The sequence below is a fragment of the Mustelus asterias genome, chromosome 11 (assembly GCF_964213995.1).
Source record: "Mustelus asterias chromosome 11, sMusAst1.hap1.1, whole genome shotgun sequence".
NCBI classification, from domain to species: Eukaryota; Metazoa; Chordata; class Chondrichthyes; order Carcharhiniformes; family Triakidae; genus Mustelus; species Mustelus asterias.
The window spans coordinates 3,583,761-3,605,302 of NC_135811.1; the positions used below are offsets into that span (position 1 = coordinate 3,583,761).

Genomic DNA, 21,542 nt, shown 5'->3' on the forward strand with positions numbered 1-21,542 from the left:
GCTCCTGCTCTGCCCAAGACTGCAAAGAACTACAAAAGGTTGTGAATGTAGCCCAATCCATCAAGCAAACCAGCCTCCTCCCATCCATTGATTTTGTCTACAGTTCCCGCTGCCTCAACAAAGCAGCCAGCATAATTAAAGACCCCATGCAGCCCGGACATTCTCTCTTCCACCTTTTTCTGTCGGGCAAAAGATACAAAAGTCTGAGGTTACGTACCATCCAACTCAAGAACAGCTTCTTCCCTGCTGCTGTCAGACTTTTGAATGGACCTACCTTGCAATAAGTTGATCTTTTTCTCTGCCCTATGACGGGTGGGCAGCACGGTAGCACAGTGGTTAGTACTGCTGCTTCACAGCTCCAGGGACCTGGGTTCGATTCCCGGCTTGGGTCACTGTCTGTGTGGAGTTTGCACATTCTCCTCGTGTCTGCATGGGTTTCCTCCGGGTATTCCGGTTTCCTCCCACAGTCCAAAGATGTGCGGGTTAGGTTGATTGGCCATGGTAAAATTGCCCCTTAGTATCCTGAGATGCGTAGGTTAGAGGGATTAGTGGGTAAATATGTAGGGATATGGAGGTAGGGCCTGGGTGGGATTGTGGTCGGTGCAGACTTGATGGGCCAAATGGCCTCTTTCTGCATTGTAGGGTTTCTATGATTCTATGACTGTAACACTACATTCTGCACTCTCTAGTTTCCTTCTCTGTGAACGGTATGCTTTGTCTGTATAGCACGCAAGAAACAATACTTTTCACTATGTTAATACATGTGACAATAATAAATCAAAATCACTAGTCACTGCCTGTGAATCGGAAAGAGACCCATTATGCCAGCAATGCTTCCTGTCTGCTAACCAGCTTTCCATCCCTCTCAATACACTACCAATCACCCCATGCACTTTAACTTTACATAGTAATCTGCTGAGGGAGCTTGTTGAAAGCCTTCTGAAAGTCTACATAGATCACATTCCAATTAGCCCTAATTATCTGACCACATATGTAAGCAATTCACAGTATATTTAACATGTCTCAGGTTTTTTTTAAGTAAATCTTCATACACATCTTCAACGCAATCTCAATAGTGGATGATAGTAGACTGAATCCATATCTATTAGGAATCAAGTATACGCCTTAGAATTAAATTATGCAACAAAATTCCGTTCACGGTCAGTTCAATTTTCAGAAAAACACTTTTGACTGAACACATCATCTAAATTTAATTACTTTAAGTCAGCAATAATCTGTTACTCTTTATACTCACTGACAAATTCAATCACTTCAAACTTCACTTTAGACCAAACACAGGCTAAAAAAGGCACTTAAAAAAACACCCCAGACGAGCGACATCCTTTACAAACCATGCTATTTTTTTTAAAAGATGAAATTATGGAAAAAGACAATGTATTCTGCACATCAGAAGACTTAGCTTTGCACATTCAGTAATTCCAGCGTGATATTCCCATTGACTATGCCCTTAACACAAAGCAACTGATTACACAGTTCAATGGATCCTCTTGAGAAAATATTTGCATCATAAACCAGGTATTTCCATTTTAAAGGCACTACACATGATCACTTTTGATCTCTTCTATCAAAAGCCATTCCCCCTCAAAGATTGAAAATGGAAAACAGGACAAATTTCTGGCACGATTAACATACATTGTTCACATTGATACATTATCCCTTGGTAAAACCGTACAATCCACATACAGACAATACCCAAAATGTCTGAGTTCACGCACAACATAGCATAATCCGCTTTTAAAAAGATACAATAAATATCAGACCCAAAAAAGGCAGCTTTAAAAGTACACCAAAATAAACAATCCACCATCAAAGTAACTCTTGACGGAAGCACTCTAGAAAATTGTTACAGTTCTTAACATACTACCACCATAGAATAGTCACAGCATAGAACATAGAAAAACTACAGCAAAAACAGGCCCTTCGGCCCACAAGTTGTGCCGAACACATCCCTACCTTCTAGACCTACCTATAACCCTCTATCCTATTAAGCTCCATGTACTCATCCAGGAGTCTCTTAAAAGACCCTATTGAGTTCGCCCCCACCACCACTGACGGCAGCCGATTCCACTTGCCCACCACCCTCTGTGAAAAACTTACCCCTAACATCTCCCCTGTACCTACCCCCCAGCACCCTAAACCTGTGTCCTCTCGTAGCAGACATTTCCACCCTGGGAAAAAGCCTCAGAGTCCACCCGATCTATGCCTCTCAACATCTTATATACCTCTATTAGGTCTCCTCTCATCCTACGTCTCTCCAAGGAGAAAAGACCGAGCTCCCTCAGCCTATCCTCATAAGGCATGCCACTCAATCCAGGCAACATCCTTGTAAATCTCCTCTGCACCCTTTCAATCTTTTCCACATCCTTCCTATAGTGAGGCGACCAGAACTGAGCACAGTACTCCAAGTGGGGTCTGACGAGGGTCTTATATAGCTGCATCATTATCTCCGGACTCCTAAACTCAATCCCTCGATTGATAAAGGCCAGCACACCATACGCCTTCTTAACCACCTCCTCCACTTGCGGGGCCGATTTCAGAGTCCTATGGACCCGGACCCCAAGGTCCTTCTGATCCTCTACAGTACTAAGAGTCTCTCCCTTTATATTGTACTCCTTCATCCCATTTGACCTACATGAGGACATTTGGTCCACCGTGTCTGTACCAACTCTCTGCAAGGGCAACCCACAGTCTCATTCCCCTGGCTTTTCTCCATAGCCCTGTAAATTTGATTATATGGTTTTATTAATGTGGACTCTGAATTATAGCTATGATTGTAACTCTACATTCTGCATTCTCTCCTTTCCTTTATCTGTATAGCACAAGAAACAATATTTTTCACTGAATACTAACACATGCAACAATATGTCAAATCAAAGTCAAATTCATTGACCTCTCATTCAATACGTAACCATCACCCTCCGTTCTTCCCAAGCCCTGTCAGGAGCATCATCAGTCTATTTGAGACTTGGGAAACGAGAGAGATGGTAGACTATTTGGACAGTTTCTCCAGCATCCACACAGTGGTTAACACTGCTGCTTCACAACGCCAGGGACCCTTGTGCCACTGTCTATGTGGAGTCTGCACGTATTCTGTGTCTGCATGGGTTTCCTCCAGGTGTCCCAGTTTCCTCCGAAAAACGTGCTGGTTAGGTGCATTGGCTCTGCCAAATACTGCCTCAGTGTACCCAAACAGGCGCTGGAGTGTGGCAACAGGAGGATTTTCACAGATTGCAGTGTTAATGTAAGCCTACTTGTGACACTAATAAACTAAAATCTCCACGAGGATCACTTATTCTGATCAAAAGGGAGGTCGAGATCCCCACCCCCCCCCCCGGGGAATACAGGAGCAGTTGATGTACAATTAACTGATCATGGGACTAAAGGTGGGACCTCATACTGTCTCCATATCAAACAGTACACAGCCCAGTAAAACAAACATTAAAGAGGCAAGAAAATCGATCAATATTCCCCCCTCCCCGAATATTGGTAGAGTCTTAATTACAGCTCCTGTATGCCCCATGATCAGATGACATACAGATGGAGCAATCAGCCCACCCTCTGGGTGTGCAGACAGAGCTGAGTCTTACCCGGGGCAGGGGATATAACCGTGATGTCACAAACAACCCCAGTCACAAAGAAAAGCCAAACACCAAAATAAACCGCACTTTCGGCACCATATCACACCTTAAATATTAACGTTTTCAACATACAATCCAGCCTGGAATTAAGGGAGGGGGACAGGATGATTAATCCTTACCTTCCACCACGCCGCAGAGGAATTTTTTCTTATCGCCGGTCGGTTCGGACCGTTGGGGCAGAGGGCGATTATCGAGGCCGCCATTAGCCGCCGCCTCCTGGGGGGTGGGCCCGGCGGCGGCCGGGTCACCGGACGGGGTGGTGTGGCTGGTCTCGGAGGCGGGAGGCCCTGGCGCCGGGGCGGGAGTAGGGCTAGTGTCGGTGGGGGGTATGGAATTGGCGTCGCCCTCATCCAGCGCTCCGGCCGCCTTCTCTTTCTGCACCATCGTCAGCCCGGAGCGAGAGGATCCGCGCATCGACCTGGGCGACTCGCCGCTAACCCCCTCCAACACAACACGATGTAAATATCAGTCAAAAACCCACCGGAAGGAATGCTGTACGAGTACAGTGATAGCCGCCCAGGGGGGGTTTAATATTAATTAATGATTATTTTATCTCCTCAGAGCCGCTCGCGCTTTTTCACTTCCGTCCCTTGTTGTCCCCCAAAGCACTCTGGGACAGCCCCTCCCCCACTCCGCATGCGCACTACCCCCTGCCGCCCCGCCTCAGCACAAAAACGGCGATATTATTTCATCCAGACCTTTTCTTCTCCACACCGCCATCCGTGGCGCGGCGGAAACCCTCCGCTTTGATGTTTATTTTACCGTTTTACTGTCGTTGATTGTCGCCGGGGGCTGACGGGAAGCAGACTGCGCATGTGCGTCATCGCTGGGCCTCCGACGAACGATGGAAAGAAAATATTTTTTACGGCAGTGACTGTATATTAATGTGTTCCCGTGGGTTTCTTCCAGCCGCCGATGTTTGTTTCCTATTTTACAGTCTGGTACGTTAAAAAACATATCTATTTGTTGTTTTAGTGAGGATGCTGGGAGCTGGCGTGACCCTACTGCGCAGGCGCGGAAACCGCCTGAAACCAGTGTCAACCGGCTTGTTTAAACGCCCATTTTTATTTTGCAAAGGCTTTATTTTTTTATATAAAAACTTCTTTCCAATAAACGGCCTCTGTTTTTTGTCATTTTCATAATGATTTTCGGGCCCTCAAAACTCCCCTGTTTTGGTATCGGTGTTATTTTTACCTTTACTTATAAAGCGGTCGTGACTGCGTCGCGATAGTGCGCAGGCGCGGCCATCCAGCTGGGAAAAGGTGCTGCGCATGCGCCGCCGGGCCATTCCCACGGAGGTGGAGCGATAGGACGGACATGCGCAGTTAGCCAGACTCAGTTTCATTTTACGCGTGCGCAGATCCTCCCCAACCTTCACTGACCTATTTATGAAGCAGAGGGAGGAAAGGGCAAAAAAAATCGCTCAGTTGTTGTTTAACCGGTTCTGCAAGTTACCATGGCAACTGATTGCTTTTTTTACTCCTCCAACCATTAACTTGCTGTGTTTATCATTAAGTGGTGTGGGAGTCTGTTTCCAATTTTGAAAGGGCAGTGTGGTAGAAACAGTAGCAACGTTCAATCTCCAGGCCTGGTGGGACTATGCAGTTGTCTTTTTTTAATGTCACTTTGCAGCCGAATTGTTTTCTGGAAATATTTTTTTTCAAGTAGCACACTCTGTCTTTAATTCTGGAAGCTTCCTTGTCTTCCTGAGTTCCTTGCTGGCCCATGCTTACTTCCATTAGTTGTGTCAATCAGTATAAATCTACTGAATTATGCACCTTATGTGGAGGAAAAAATAACTTTCAATGGATACCAAAGTACCCCAGCCCCAAGACATAATTCAATATAATTGAGGTGGAAGACCTAACCAACCACGAAACGGCTTTAAGTGAGTAAATCTCCAGAGATAGACAACATTTATCAGTGTGTATCAAGAGACGAGCAACACTTGATAGACATAACCATCATTATGAAAGAGTCAGTGGATATTCAGGATGTTCCAAAATCAGAAATGCGTTGAAATGGGCGGCACGGTAGCACAGTGGTTAGCACTGCTGCTTCACAGCTCCAGGGTCCTGGGTTCGATTCCCAGCCCGGGTCACTGTCTGTGTGGAGTTTGCACATTCTCCTTGTGTCTGCGTGGGTTTCCTCCGGGTGCTCCGGTTTCCTCCCACAGTCCAAAGATGTGCGGGTTAGGTTGATTGGCCAGGTTAAAAATTGCCCCTTAGAGTCCTGGGATGCGTAGGTTAGAGGGATTAGTGGGTAAATATGTGGGGATAGGGCCTGGGTGGGATTGTGGTCGGTGCAGACTCGATGGGCCGAATGGCCTCCTTCTGCACTGTAGGGTTTCTATGATTTCTATGATTATGCCTGTATTCTCCCACAAAGTGAAATATCCTTTCCATGTAACTCCTGAACATCTTGTATGTTTCAATCAAGTCACCACTTATTTTTCTAAACTCTAGCAGATACAAACCTATCCTGTGAAGCTTTATGCTCTTCTGAAATTGCAGTTGGTCACTATTGGCAGCTGTACCTTCAGCTTCCAGAGGCCTAAACTCTGGACTTCCCTCTCGCCACCTTCCTCTTTTTTTAAGACACTCCTTAAAACCTATCTCTTTGAACAAGATTTTGGTCATTTGTCTTAATAACAGTTTATTTGTCTGAGTGCTAAATTTTGTTTGATAATTGCTCATTTGAAATCCCTGGGGACATTTTACTACATGAAGGGTGCTTGATGAATGCAAGTTGTTGTTGTAGGCTGTTGCAGCAGAGTCGAGGGAGGAATAGTCCTTAGCAACATTAGGGAGGATTGGTGAGGTTTTTAACATGTGAATTGTTCAGTTGGAGCAACAGGTGGACACACAGGGCAGAGATTGTGATAGACACTAGTTACAGGGAGGTTGTCATACCACAGGTTCAGTCAGGTAGATGGGTGACAACCCGGAGAGGCAGGAAGGTAGTGCAGGAGTCTCCTGTGGCAATTCCCCTTTCAAGCAGGTACACCATTTTGGATACTGTTGAGGGGGATAGCCTTTCACGGGAAGAAGAAACCAGCAGTAGCCAGGCCTGTGGCACCACACCTGGTTCTGCTGTTGAGCAGGGTCGGGCAAGCAAGCAAGCGAGCAGTAGTAATAGAGGACTCACTAGTTAGAGGCACAGACAGGTGTTTCTGTGGCCGCGATCAAGACTCCAGGATGGTGTGTTGCCTCCCTGGTGCCAGGGTCAAGGACGTCTCTGAGCGGTTGCAGGACATTCGTAAGGGGGAGGCACAGTAAGAAGTCTCTCAACACCAGGTTAAAGTCCAACAGGTTTATTTGGCAGCACGAGCTTTCAGAGCGCTGCTCCTTCATCAGATGAGTGGAGTGTTGGGTTCACAAACAGGGCATATATAGACACAGCCTCAATTACAAGATAATGGTTGGAATGCGAGTCTTAACAGGTAATCAAGTCTTTACAGGTGCAGACAATGCGAGTGGAGAGAGGTTAAGCACAGGTTAAAGAGGTGTGAATTGCCTTAAGCCAGGACAGTTAGTAAGATTTTGCAAGCCCAGGCCAAATGGTTACAGGTAATGTGAATGAACCCAAGATCCCGTTTGAGGCCATCCTCGTGTCCTCATGCAACTTGGCTATCAGTTTCCCCTTGTCGATTCTGTGTTGTCGTGTGTCTTGAAGGCTACCTTGGAGAATGCTTGCCTGAAGAGCGGTGCACCATGCCTCAGGACAGGGTACATCGGCGAGACCATGCAGACGCTACGACAACGGATGAATGAACACCCCTCTACAATCACCAGGCAGGAGTGTTCGCCTCCTATCAGGGAACACTTCAGCCACTGATCTTCGGGTAAGCGTTCTCCAAGGTGGCCTTCAAATCACGCAACACAGAATCGCTGAGCAGAAACTGATAGCCAAGTTCCGCACACATGAGGATGGCCTCAAATGGGATCTTGGGTTCATGTCACACTACCTGTAACCATTTGACCTGGGCTTGCAAAATCTTACTAACTGTCCTGGCTTAAGACAATTCACATCTCTTTAACCTGTGCTGAACCCTCTCTCCACTCGCATTGTTTGCATCTGTAAAGGGCTGTGTCTATATATGCCCTGTTTGTGAACCCAACTCTTCACTCACCTGATGAAGGAGCAGCGCTCCGAAAGCTTGTGCTACCAAATAAACCTGTTGGACTTTAACCTGGTGTTGTGAGACTTCTTACTGTGCCTATCCCAGTTAAAGGCTGGCATTAAGGAGGAGGGTGAGCAGCCAGAAGTCACTATACATATTGGTACCAATGACATAGATAGGAAAAGGGATGAGGTCCTGAAGAGTGAATATGGAGAATTAGGCAGAAGGCTAAAGTGCAGGACCTGGCAGGTAGTAATTTCAGGACTATTACCGATGCCACGTGCTAGTGAGAGTAGGAAGATTAGGCAGATTAATTTGTGGCTTGAGAGCTGGTGCAGGAGGCAGGGATTTAGATTTGTGGATCATTGGGATTTCTTCTGGGAAAGGGGTGACCTGTTCAAGAGGGACGGATTACACCTGAACTGGAGGGGGACTAATATCCTGGTGGGGAAGTTTGCCAGAGCTACTCGCGAGGGTTTAAACTAGTTTGGCAGGGGAACCCAAAGCAATAGAGACACAGAAGAGAAGGTTGAGGACAGCGCAGAAGTCAATCAGAGCACATTAAATAGTAAAGACAGTATCAGTAATCCTAGTACTAGACAGGTCAGGCAAAAGCGGAACAGAGAGCAAGGGAAGTCCAGATTGAACTCTTTATTTCAATGCAAGAGGCCTGACGGGCAAGGCAGATGAGCTCAGGGCATAGATGGGTACATGGGACTGGGATATTATAGCTATTACTGAAACATGGCTCAGGGAGGGACAGGACTGGCAGCTTAATGTTCCAGGGTACAGATGCTACAGGAAAGATAGAACAGGAGGTAAGACTTTTGACTAGAGAAAACACCACAGCAGTACTGAGGGGGCACATATCCGAGGGTTTGCCCACTGAGTCTATATGGGTAGAACTGAGAAATAAGAAGGGGGAAATCACTTTATTTGGGGCCTATAGTACAACCCTATCAGTCAGTGGGAAATTGACCAGAACTCCCACTCATCCGATGAAGGGGCAGCGCTCTGAAAGCTAGTGGCCTGTGCTACCAAATAAACCTGTTGGATTTTAACCTGGTGTTGTGAGACTTCTTACTATGTTTACCCCAGTCCAATGCCGGCATCTCCACATTCTGTCATCAAGCCAATTTTGTATCCATTTGGCTACTTCACCCTGGATCCCGTGAGATTTAACCTTATGCAACAACCTATCATGCCTTTCAAAAACAAGGGATCAGTGACCATAATTCCATTAGTTTTAAGATAGCTATGGAGAACGATAGGTCTGGCCCAAAAGTTAAAATTCTAAATTGGGGCAAGACCAATTTTGATGGTATTAGGCAGAAACTTTCAAAAGTTAATTGGGGGAGTCTGTGGGAAGGCAAAGGGTAAGTGGGAGACTTTCAAAAATGTGTTAACTGGAGTTCAGGGTAAGCACACAGGATAAGCAGGATTCTGACTTAGAGGCGTTCAGTCATAATCCCATAGATGGTAGCTTCGCACCATTGGCTCCTCAGGAAGAGGAAGGCTTGTAGAAATAGGGAACCCTGGGTGACTCGGGATATGGAGGCCCTGGTCAAGAAAAAGAAGGAAGCACATGACATGCATAGGCAGCTGGGATCAAGTGGATCCCTTGAAGAGTATGGAGGGTGTAGGAGTAGAGTTAGAGAAATCAGGAGGGCAAAATGGGAACACGAGATTGCTTTGGCAGATAAGGAAATGGAGAACCCTAAGAGATTCTACAAATACATAAAGGGCAAAAGAGTAACTAGGGAGAGAGTAGGGCCTCTTGAGGATCAACAAGGGTTATCTCTCTGCAGATCCACAAGAGATAGGTGAGATCCTAAAAGAATATTTCTCATCAGTTTTTACTGTTGAGAAAGGCATGGATGTTAGGGAACTTGAGGAAATAAATACTGATGTTTGAGGAGTGTATATATTACAGAAAAGGAGGTGCTGGAAGTCTTAAAGCGCATCAAGGTAGATAAATCCCTGGGACCTGATGAAGTGTATCCCAGGACGTTGTGGGAGACTAGGGAGGAAATTGCGGGTCCTTAGCAGAGATATTTGAATCATCGACAGCCGCAAGTGAGGTCCCTGAAGATTAGAGAGTGGTAAATGTTGTCTTTGTTTTAAAAGAGCTGCAGGGAAAAGCCTGGGAACTACAGGCCAATGAGCTTCACATCTGTAGTGGGTAAGCTGTTAGAAGGTATTCTGAGAGACAGGATCTAGAGACATTTAGACTGACTAGGGACAGTCAGCATAGCTTTGTGTCTCACAAATTTGATTGAGTTTTTTGAAGGAGTAACCATGAAGGCAGTGCAGTTGATGTTGCAGTTGGACTTTGACAAGGTACCCCATGATAGGTTGTTGCATAAGGTTAAATCTCACGGGATCCAGGGTGAAGTAGCCAAATGGATATAAAATTGGCTTGATGACAGAATGTGGAGATGCCGGCATTGGACTGGGATAAACATAGTAAGAAGTCTCACAACACCAGGTTAAAATCCAACAGGTTTATTTGGTAGCACAGGCCACTAGCTTTCAGAGCGCTGCCCCTTCATCGGGTGAGTGGGAGTTCTGGTCACAAACAGGGCATATAAAGACACAAACTCAATTTACAAAATAATGGTTGGAATGCGAGTCTTTACAGGTAATCAAGTCTTAAAGGTACAGACAATGTGAGTGGAGAGAGGGTTAAGCACAGGTTAAAGAGATGTGTATTATCTCCAGCCAGGACAGTTAGTGAGATTTTGCAAGCCTAGGCAAGTCGCTGAGCAGAGACTGATAGCCAAGTTCCGCACACATGAGGACGGCCTCAACCAGGATCTTGGGTTCATGTCACACTATCCGTAACCCCCACAACTTGCCTGGGCTTGCAAAATCTCATTAACTCTCCTGGCTGGAGACAATACACATCTCTTTAACCTGTGCTTAACCCTCTCTCCACTCACCTTATCTGTACCTTTAAGACTTGATTACCTGTAAAGACTCGCATTCCAACCATTATTTTGTAAATTGAGTTTGTCTTTATATGCCCTGTTTGTGACCAGAACTCCCACTCACCTGATGATGGGGCAGCGCTCTGAAAGCTAGTGGCTTGTGCTACCAAATAAACCTGTTGGACTTTAACCTGGTGTTGTGAGACTTCTTGATGACAGAAGACAGAGGATGGTTGTCGAGGGTTGCTTTTCAAACTGGAGTCCTGTGACCAGCGGTGTGCCTCAGGGATCAGTGCTGGGTCCACTGTTATTTGTCACTTATATTAATGATTTGGATGAGAATATAGGAGGCATGGCTAGTAAGTTTGCAGATGACACCAAGATTGGTGGCATAGTGGTCAGTGAAGAAGGTTATCTAGGATTGCATTGGGATCCTGATCAATTGGGCCAGTGGGCAGATGGAGTTTAATTTAGATAAATGCGAGGTGATGCAAGTTCATAGCTCCTTGAAAGTGGAGTCACAGGTGGACAGAGTGGTGAAGAAGGCATTTGGCATGCTTGGTTTCATTGGTCAAAACATTGAATACAGGAGTTGGGATGTCTTGTTGAAGTTGTACAAGACATTGGTAAGGCCACACTTGGAATACTGTGTACAGTTCTGGTCACCCTATTATAGCAAGGATATTATTAAACTAGAAAGAGTGCAGAAAATATTTACTAGGATGATACAGGGACTTGATAGTTTGAGTTATAAGGAGAGGCTGGATAGACTTTTTTCTCTGGAGCATAGGAGGCTTAGGGGTGATCTTACCGAGGTCTATAAAATAATGAGGGGCATAATCAGCTAGATAGTCAATATCTTTTCCCAAAGCTAGGGGAGTCTGAAACTAGAGGGCATAGGTTTAAGGTGAGAGGGAAGAGATACAAAAGTGTCCAGAGGGGCAGTTTTTTCACAGAGGGTGGTAAGTGTCTGGAACAAGCTGCCAGAGGTAGTAATAGAGATGGGTACAATTTTGTCTTTTAAAAAGCATTTAGGCAGTTACATGAGTAAGATGGGTATAGAGGGATATGGGCCAAACGCGGGCAGTTGGGACTGGCTTAGTCATATAAAGAAAAAGCGGCATGGATAAGTTGGGACGAAGGGCCTGTTTCCATGCTGCAAATCTCTGACTCTCTGAATTAGTATAACTTCAAACACCAATAGGTTGGGATTTGGAGAGAATGGGAGTTGGGAATTTTAAGTCATTGACCAAATTTTAGCAACGTAAAATGAAGACCATTGGGTAAAGAAAGGAAACCATAATGACCAGTGAAACAAAGGTCCTCAGTAATGGAATGATTTTGTTCCCTGGTAATACCGTGCTAGAGTGATGGATGGAGTTCAGATCTAATAGAATCATAGGATCACACCGTGCCGAAGGAGGCCATTTGCCTCATCGAGTCTGCAGTGACCACAATCCTACCCATGCATTTATCTTAGCTAGTCTGTCTGATACTAAGGGGCAATTTAGCATAACCAATCCACCTAACCCGCACATCTTTGGACTGTGAGTGGGAACTAACGCAGACACAGGGAGAATGTGCAAACTCCACACAGGCAGTGACCCAAACTGGGAATCGAACCCGGGTCCCTGGCGCTGTGAGGCAGCAGTACTAACCACTGTGCCACCATGTCACCCATTTCATAGTAGCATGATGCTCTGAGATCAAACTTTCTGGAGGTTAACACCACGCCACAATTTATTTTGCATTACAAATAACTAATGAATAGATTGTATAAGGGCAAGCTCACTCTTGCGGGTCGAGGTGGGAAACAGCCTAAATTTTGGAAGACGTTTCCAAATTGCTAGAGGAGTGCAGTTCACAGATTGACTGATTTTTAAATTAATTTCCTAAATTGGGCAGGATTTAGCACAGGTTTTAGAAGTGAGGGAGGCATCTCAGTCCCTGCCTTGAATAGATTATGTCCAGAACACTCTGGGTTCCTCAGGTGGTGTAATCATGAAGTCATCAGGCTGGTTCAAGGCATAAATAAAACTTAATCCATGTGCTTGGTTAAATATCTGTTCAAGCAAACAGAAAAATCCAATGGGTTGGGTGGAGTCAATGTCAGAACATATTATGCTCGGTCTGTCGAACAATGCAGTCCTTCAAACCAATTGTATTGTTTCTTGCTTTCGTTGGTCACTGAGCAGCAAACTGCATTTTGTCTCGGGACAGCAACATCTTTGGGGACAAATATCAGAGGAGTTTTTTTCTCTCATCTCCAGTTAGCTTTATTGTGCCTCGGGAAATAGTTCCAGATTGGAGCGCGTTTCAGCTCTTCTAAAATTTCCAGTTGAAGAAGTTCAAGTTTATACCTTCAGGGAGGACTGAGTGAAAGCCTCATGCCTAAGGCAGAAACTTCTGATGGGTAAAATCAGTATATCTCTAAATGAGAACACAACACATTTTAAATTATATAACAATACACCGTCAATTACTGCATATAATGTCCCCATATGACGAGACACGGTGTGTTACTGGCTGATATATCCTTCATATATCATAGCTGAAGATACAGAAAGCATCCCAAAAATAGTCAAAAGTCAAGATGCAGAAGGGAGGAAAGGGGAAACATTTACAATCATGAGAGGAAAAAATACTAGGGAAACTAATGGCTGACAAGTCCCCAGGACTGGATGGCCTGAATCCTAAGTCCTGAAGGAAGTGACTAGTGAGAGAATGGATGAATTTGTTCAATCTTCCAAAATTCTCCAGATTCTGGAAAGGTCCCAGCAGATTGGAAAACTCCAAATGTAACTCCTCTATTCAAGAAAGGAGGGAGGCAGAAAATTGAAAACTATGGGCAGTTAGATGCTAAAATCCATTATTAAGAAGGGCATTTGGAAAGCCATATCACAATTGTGTAGAGTCAATGTGGTTTTGTGGAATGGAAATCGTGTTTGACAAATTTAGTTTTTTGAGAATGTAACAACCATAGAAAAAGGGAAGCCAGTAAATGTGGTGTATTTGTATTCTCAAAAGGCATTTGATGAGGTGCCATATAAACAGGTTGCTACCCAAGATAAGAGCTCATATTGTTGGTGATATAGAGTCATAGAGGTTTACAGCATGGATACAGGCCCTTTGGCCCAACTTGTCCATGCCGCCTTTTTTTTTAAACCCCTAAGCTAGTCCCAACTGCCCCCACATTTGGCCCATATCCCTCTATACCCATCGTACCCATGTAACTATCTAAATGCTTTTTAAAAGACAAAATTGTACCCGGCTCTTCTTCTACTCCTGGCAGCTTATTCCAGACACTCACCACCCTCTGTGTGAAAAAAATGCCCCTCTGGACACTTTTGTATCTCTCCCCTCTCACCTTAAACCTATGCCCTCTAGTTTTAGATTCCCCTACCTTTGGGAAAAGATATTGATCATCTAGCTGATCTATGCCCCTCATTATTTTATAGACCTCTATAAGATCACCCCTCAGCCTTCTACGCTCCAGAGAAAAAAGTCCCAGTCTACCCAGCCTCTCCTTATAACTCAATCCATCAAGTCCTGGTAGCATCCTAGTAAATCTTTTCTGCACTCTTTCTAGTTTAATAATATCCTTTCTATAATGTGACCAGAACTGTACACAGTATTCCAAGTCCCTACCAATGTCTTGTACAACTTCAAGCCGTCCCAATTCCTGTATTCAATGTTCTGACCAATGAAAGCAAGCATGCCGAATGCCTTCTTCACCACTCTGTCCGTCTGTGACTCCACTTTCAATGAGCTATGAACATGTACCCCTAGATCTCTTTGTTCTGTAACTCTCCCCAACGCTCTACCATTAACTGAGTAAGTCCTGCCCTGGTTCAATCTACCAAACTGCATCACCTCGCATTTATCTAAATTAAACTCCATCTGCCATTCGTCAGCCCACTGGCCCAATTGATCAAGATCCCGTTGCAATAATAGAGAATTGGCTAGCAAACTGTAAACAAAGAGTTGGGATAAATGGATCATTTTCAGGTTGGCAAACTGTAACTGATGGAATGCTGAAAGGATCAGTGCTGGGGCCTCAATTGTTTGTGATTTACATTAATGACTTTAATGAAGCAATAGACTGTGTTGTAACCGAATGTGCTGATGATACAAAGATACGAAAGCAACTTCTGAGGAGGATCTGCATAAGGATATGAATAGGTTAAGCAAACGGTCAAAAAATGGCAGACCCTATAATGTAGGAAAATATTAGGTTCATTTTGGCAGGAAGAATAGAAAAGCAAAATATTTGAATAGTGAGAGACTGCAGGATGCTGCAGTGCAGAGGGATCTGGCTGTCCTTATAAATGAATCACAAAAAATGTTAGCATGCAGGTACAACAATTAATTAGGAAGGCAAATGGCATATTGGCCTTTATTGCAAGGGGGATGGAGTATAAATGTGTAGAAGTCTTGCTATAGCTATACAGGGCATTGGTGAGACCACGGTACTGTGCACAGTTCTGGTTTCTGGAAGAATATACACTTGAGTTGGAAGCAGTTCATAGAAGATTCGCTAGGCTGATGAGGAAAAGTCTTGATGTGGAGATGCCGGCGTTGGACTGGGGTAAACACAGTAAGAAATCTCACAACACCAGGTTAAAGACCAACAGGTTTATTTGGTGGCAAAAGCCGCTACCAAATAAACCTGTTGGATTTTAACCTGGTGTTGTGAGACTTCTTACTGAGGAAAAGTCTAGCAGGTTTGGCCTATACTCAGAGTTTCGACAAATGAGAGGTGATCTTATTGAAGCATAAGATTCTAGAACATAGAACATAGAACATAGAACAGTACAGCACAGAACAGGCCCTTCGGCCCACGATGTTCTGAGGGGCTTGATAGGGTAGGCGCTGACAGGATGTTTCCTCATGAGTAAATAGAGAACTAGGGGGCACAAATTAAAAATAATGGGACTCCCCTTTAGGATAGAGATCAAGAGGAATTTCTGTTCTTTGAAAGTCATTAGTCTCTTGAATTCTCTTCCAGAGAGCAGTTAAGGCTGAGTCCTTCAAGGCTGAGATTGGTAGTTTTTGATTGACTGACAGGGGAGTCACGGGTCATTGGGAACAGGCAGAAAGGATAAGTTAAGACCACAGTCAGATTGGACATGATCTTATTGAATCGCAGAGCAAGCTTGATGGGCTGAATGGCCTACTTCTATTTCTTGTGATCTTGGGGCAACACGGTGGCACAGTGGTTAGCACTGCTGCCTCACCTGAGTTCGATTCCAGCCTTGGCTCACTGTCTGTGTGGAGTTTGCACTTTCTCTCCGTGTCTGCGTGGCTTTCCTCTGTGCTCCGATTTCCTCCCACAGTCCAAAGATGTGCAGGTTAGGTTGATTGGCCATGCTAAATGGACCCTAGTGTCAGGGGATTAGCAGGGTAAATGTGTGGGGTTACGGGAATGGGGCCTGTGTGGGATTGTCAGTGCAGACTCGATGGGCCGAATGGCCACCTTCTGCAGTGTACGGATTCTATGGATTATGAATGGAAACAGCTTTTCTTTGCCTATCTTACTGAAGCCTATAATATTATTGAACACCTCTATCAAATCTCCCTTCAAACTCCTTAGCTTCAAGGAGAGCAACCACTGCTTCTCCGACCTAACCTTGTAGGTAAAATTCCTCATGCCTGGAACCATTCAGCTCAATCTCCTTTGCATCTTCTCAGGAACCCTGATATTCTTTCTAAAGGGTGGTGACTACAACTGAATGCAATGTTCGAGTTGGGGTCCAACTAGAGCTTCATAAAGATTTCAACCTTTCTCCTTTTGTACTCAATAGCTCTACTTCTAAAGCCCAAGATCCCATAGGCTTTGCTAACTACCCTCTCAATATATCCTGCCATCTTCATGGATCTGTACATAAGTTCCCTCTGTCCCTGCCCACTCTTTGGAATTGTGCCATATAATACCACACTGGTTTATTGAATATAACTCCCCAGATTATTTGATGATAGCACTTCCTACAACATATTTATAACTAATCAATGAAAATTTTCAAACAAAACAAAAAAAAATCACAATTATTAATGTCCCATTGATTTTCTCCCAGGTTTTATCAGTTTCATTTCATGAAAGTTTCATTCGTTCAAAGTCAACATACTTCACTGCCTGAGGCTGAATTAAGGTAAGTGTGACAATCACGTTTTCTTTCATTCATTTATGAGATGTGGGTGTTGCTGACTATACCAGCATTTATTGCCCTTGAGAAGATGGTGGTGACCAACCTTCTTGAACTGCTGCAGTCCATTTGGCATATGTACACACAGTGCTGTTAGGGAGGGAGTTCCAGGATTTTGACCCATTAACAATGAAGGAACAGCACGATAGTTCCAAGTCAGGATGGTGTGTGATTTGAAAGTTAACTTTCATACGGTGGTGTTCCCAAGTATCTGCTGCCCTTGTCTTTCATTGGAGATGTTGCTGATTTAGATGGTGCTGTTAACAGAGCCTTGTAGATGGTACACGTGCCTGCCACCGTGTGTCAGTGATGGAGGAAGCGAATGTTGAAGGTGGTTCAGCCTTCTCTGTTACACTCATGTGCTGGACTCACCCATCATTGAGGATGAGGATATTCGTGAGCGTCCTCGGCTCAAATAAAATACAAAAATAGGAGAAATATTAATAAGAGCAGAGCTGAAAAACATATTAATTATAAACAAACAAATAACATGTTCCCTAAAATAGGATCAAAAGCAAGAAAACAGTGTAAAAAGTTGAAGTGAAATTCACCGGCATTGTCACTGACACCCATTCACTGCTTTGCTTGCAGCAGTGTCCTGGAGATTGACCTTAAAGCCTAGAGATTCCAGGTTAATCCTGGAGAATTGGGAACCAATTTTGTCCTTCGTCCTCCTACATATGCAAACATTCAACATCTAGATATGTTATTGTAGAGTCAGCTTTGGTTCACTGGCTATCTGTCTCACCTCAGTGTCAGAAAGTCATTAGTTCCAAGACAAAGAGGCTTGAGGACATCATCCAGGCTGATAGCCCTGTGCAGTTCCAAAGGAGTACTGAGTTGTCCAAGGTGCCATTAAACCAAGGCCCCCCCACTCTTCTGTCTTGGGTGATATGAAAGATCCCATGGGTAATATATGAAGAAGAGCATGTTCTGCACCTGCTATGTTGGTCAATATTTATCCCTCAACTAGCGGCATGACAAAAAACAGATAATCTGGACATTATTGGACTGCTGCTCATAGGAACTGGCTGTGCGCCAATTGGGTGCCGTGTTTCCTACATCACAACAGTAACTACATTTCAAAAGGATGCCATTGACCGTAAAGGGTCTTGGAGACCCTGAGGTTTAACAAGGCACTATGGAAAAGTATGTTCTTTCTTTCCTTTCGGCAAATCCAAGAAACCTTCACTGCTCTTGGCAAGATGTCTCACCTGAGTCCTGGCATTCCTGCAGGAGCAGGCCCAGAGATGGTGGAAATTCCCATGGATCTGAGTGATAATCACTCCCCTCCCAGGGTATGATGGGCAGGAGGCAAACTAACTGCAATCAGTGTTTTCCATTTGGAAATGGCTGTGTGAGGCCAGCTGTCCAAATCGCATCCTGGGAAAGGGACAGGCAGTTGCTTGATTTATTCTCAAAATGGATCTTCTGTACCCAGAGCTAATTTGTATCTAAATCAGTATGATATAGGATTCATCTTTACAATACACCAAACACTCCCAGAACTGGTACAACATGGGGTTAGATACAGATTAATGCTCCCTCTACACTGTCCCCATCAAACATTCCCAGGACAGGTACAACATGGATTAGACATGGGAACAGGAGGAGGCTATTCAGCCCCTTGAGCATGTTCTGCCATTCAATTAAATCATGGCAGAGATGCACCTAAACTGACGTGATAACCTTATCCAATAAAAATCCATTACCCTCAGAATTGCAAGTGTCAATTTTCCCACTATGTACATAATGTTTTAGGGAGAGTTTGAGATTTCTACCCCACTTTGTGTGAAACGATATTTGCCAAATTCACACCAATCAAATCCTTTCTCGTTTTGCACACCTTGTTTCGATCAGCCCTCAACCGGTGGTTTTCCTGAGAAAATAGTGAAGGTCAATTGGGATTTTGGAAAATTTTAATCATGCTACAAGTAGAATTTTAAAAATACTGATAGATTTGTGATTTATTTCTTCAAGAAGGTATCTTGGTACATAAAACACAAGTAGAATTGTAAAAGTTGAACACATTTATACACCCAGTGTACAGTTACGAAAGTATTTAAGGTATTAACTGTTAACTTATTAACTCTTTCTGCCTTCCACTCGTAGTCTCTCCTGCTACCTAACCCCTACTCAATGATCTTCCCGATTTGCTGCCTCGCTCCTGCTTTCTCTCTCGTCCACTCCCCATTCCTCCAACCCACTGACCCTCCCACTCACCACCTTTCTCCAACACACCACTCTCCACTTTCCCCCTGACCCTCCCGCTTGGTAATCCTCACTGACTTTCACTCTCGTTGACTCTCCTGCTCTCTGCTTCCCTTCCATTTACCTCCACTCTCCTGCCCATCGAGCCTTCCACTCCCCACCTCTGTCCTGTTCCTGACACTATTGCTAATTACATCTCTCAGTACATGCCATCTCCCCTGCTCAACACCTCCCTCCCACTCGCTGCTTCCAGATCAGAATCCTGTCTAACACAGTTGTACATACAGCTCTCCCTGTGTCACACTGTTCATGAATGTATGTTCCACAGTGTTATGTATTTAAGTAGTTGCATGATTGCTTTAAAAACTGTTCACATGATGGTGATATTTCACAGGCTCCTGCTTATTTCCATTTTCTGCTCTGTACTGGCTCCACAGCTTATGCCAGTTAAAACCCACAGCCCCTAGCATAGTTAGGACATTGCCTAAGGAAAATCGACGACAATTTGGGATTTTGTTCCATCAAGAATACCTGAGAAAAGATCCCAAGTCGAGAAAAAAAATACATTGTGGGTCCTCACACTTTTAATATTAGAATGCCGGGAAAATCAACAACAGGATTAAAGATTGAAAGGCCAGTACAGAAAGACCAAGTAAGAAAAAAGTTCTCTGTGTGGTTTTAAGAGAGGAGTTTTTCCGATCAGTGTAGGGTGAGATTTTAGGCTGAAGAAAAATACATCAAGTCAACGATCTCTAAGGCAAAAAGGGGAGTACTCGAAAGACAATATAATAAATATATTCAGGAGTCGCTAGTGCCTGCAAGAGAAATGCTGGATCAACTAGGCACCATAGAATCTACAGTGCAGAAGGAGGTCATTCAGCCCATCGAGTCTGCACCGACCACAATCCCACCCACAGGCCCTATCCCCATAATCCCATGCATTTTACCCGAGCTGGTCTCTCTTCCCCCCCCCCCCCCCCCCCCCCCCGACACTAAGGGGCAACTTAGCATGGCCATTCCACCTAAATCACATGTCTTTGGACCATGGGTGCTTTCAATTAAGAAACTGACTCATGGATTTCCTCTGCAGAGCATTTTTAGAGCTTTTCAAAGGAGTTGCTCGTACCAGCTTTTCTCAGTACAATAAGAAGTCAAACCTTCAATTTGCTCCGGAGCTTGGTTCATCCAGCAAAGCCAGGAACCAAAACTTACAATGACATATCAAAGATCCTTGAAGAGCATTACTTTCCAATGCCACCGATAATCATGGAACAGTTCAGGTTCCACCAAAGGAATCAGGTGGAAGGCAAAAGCATTGCTCAGTTTGCGGCAAGCTTAAAAAGGTTGGTGAGTCATTAGAAGACACTCATTGAGATCGTCTAGTTTGTGGACTCCAAAATGTCCCTGTCTACATCAACGGGGACAAAGTAGAAAGGGTCGAGAGCTTCAAGTTTCACCAACAACCTGTCCTGGTCCCCCCCATATCGACACTATAGTTAAGAAAGCCCACCAATGCCTCTACTTTCTCAGAAGACTAAGGAAATTTGGCATATCAGCTCTGAGTCTCACCAACTTTTACAGATGCACCATAGAAAGCATTCTTTCTGGTTGTATCACAGCTTGGTATGGGCTCCTGCTCTGCCCAAGACCGCAAGGAGCTACAAAAGGTTGTGAATGTAGCCCAATCCATCATGCAAACCAGCCTCCCATCCATTGATTCTATCTACACTTCCCGCTGCCTCGGCAAAGCAGCCAGCATAATTAAGGACCCCATGCACCCTGGACATTCTCTCTTCCACCTTCTTCTGTCGGGAAAAAGATACAAAAGTCTGAGGTCACGTACCAACCAACTCAAGAACAGCTTCTTCCCTGCTGCTGTCAGACTTTTGAATGGACTTACTTTGCATTAAGTTGATTTTTCTCTACACCCTATCTATGACTGTAACACTACATTCTGCACTCTCTCGTTTCCTTCTCTATGAACGGTATGCTTTGGCTGTACAGAACACAAGAAACAATACTTTTCACTATGTTAATACAAGTGACAATAAATCAAATCAAATGTGGCTATACAACGAAGATTGTTTACTGAAAATGCTTTGATTTTAAAGACAGCAGTAGCAATCACAGTGTCAATGGAACTGGCTGCTAAAGAGGCTTCACAACTTGGTGCAGGAATGGAACTGCCCATAAGGAGTAAAAACAGCAACAACCATTTCACATGTGCCAAAATGGACCATTCAGCAAGTGAATGCTGGAACAAGGATAGTCGATGAAAGAATTATGGCAAAATGGGTCACATTGTAAAAGCCAGTTGAGCTATACCAGCTTCTCCTGAGAGCAGTATTCAGCCAAAGAATCTGGGCCTTTCACGAAGTAGAACAAATTGTATTCTACTAAATGAATTTACGACATG

General features: G+C 44.4%; 2 protein-coding genes across 8 annotated transcripts in view; one reads left to right on the forward strand and one right to left on the reverse strand.

The window, feature by feature from the left end:
• The window catches only part of oga (O-GlcNAcase), a 65,163-nt gene extending 60,870 nt beyond the window's left edge, over positions 1-4,293 (reverse strand). The window contains exon 1 of one of the 3 annotated variants that reach the window (XM_078223000.1): positions 3,779-4,293. In XM_078223000.1, the coding sequence (XP_078079126.1) occupies positions 3,779-4,073 (295 nt within the window). In that variant the 5' untranslated portion in view covers positions 4,074-4,293. The remainder of the gene's footprint in view (positions 1-3,778) is intronic. The other 2 variants (XM_078222999.1, XM_078223001.1) reach the window with 2 other exon arrangements.
• A 36-nt stretch (positions 4,294-4,329) lies between these two features.
• ldb1a (LIM domain binding 1a) overlaps positions 4,330-21,542 on the forward strand; it is a 113,538-nt gene continuing 96,325 nt past the window's right edge. For 3 of the 5 annotated variants that reach the window (XM_078223009.1, XM_078223013.1, XM_078223021.1), the window contains exons 1-2: positions 4,332-4,600; positions 16,787-16,861. The gene's annotated coding sequence lies outside the window, so the exon portion shown is untranslated. Of the gene's footprint in view, positions 4,601-5,035; positions 5,548-16,786; positions 16,862-21,542 lie in introns of those variants that run through there. The other 2 variants (XM_078223016.1, XM_078223011.1) reach the window with 2 other exon arrangements.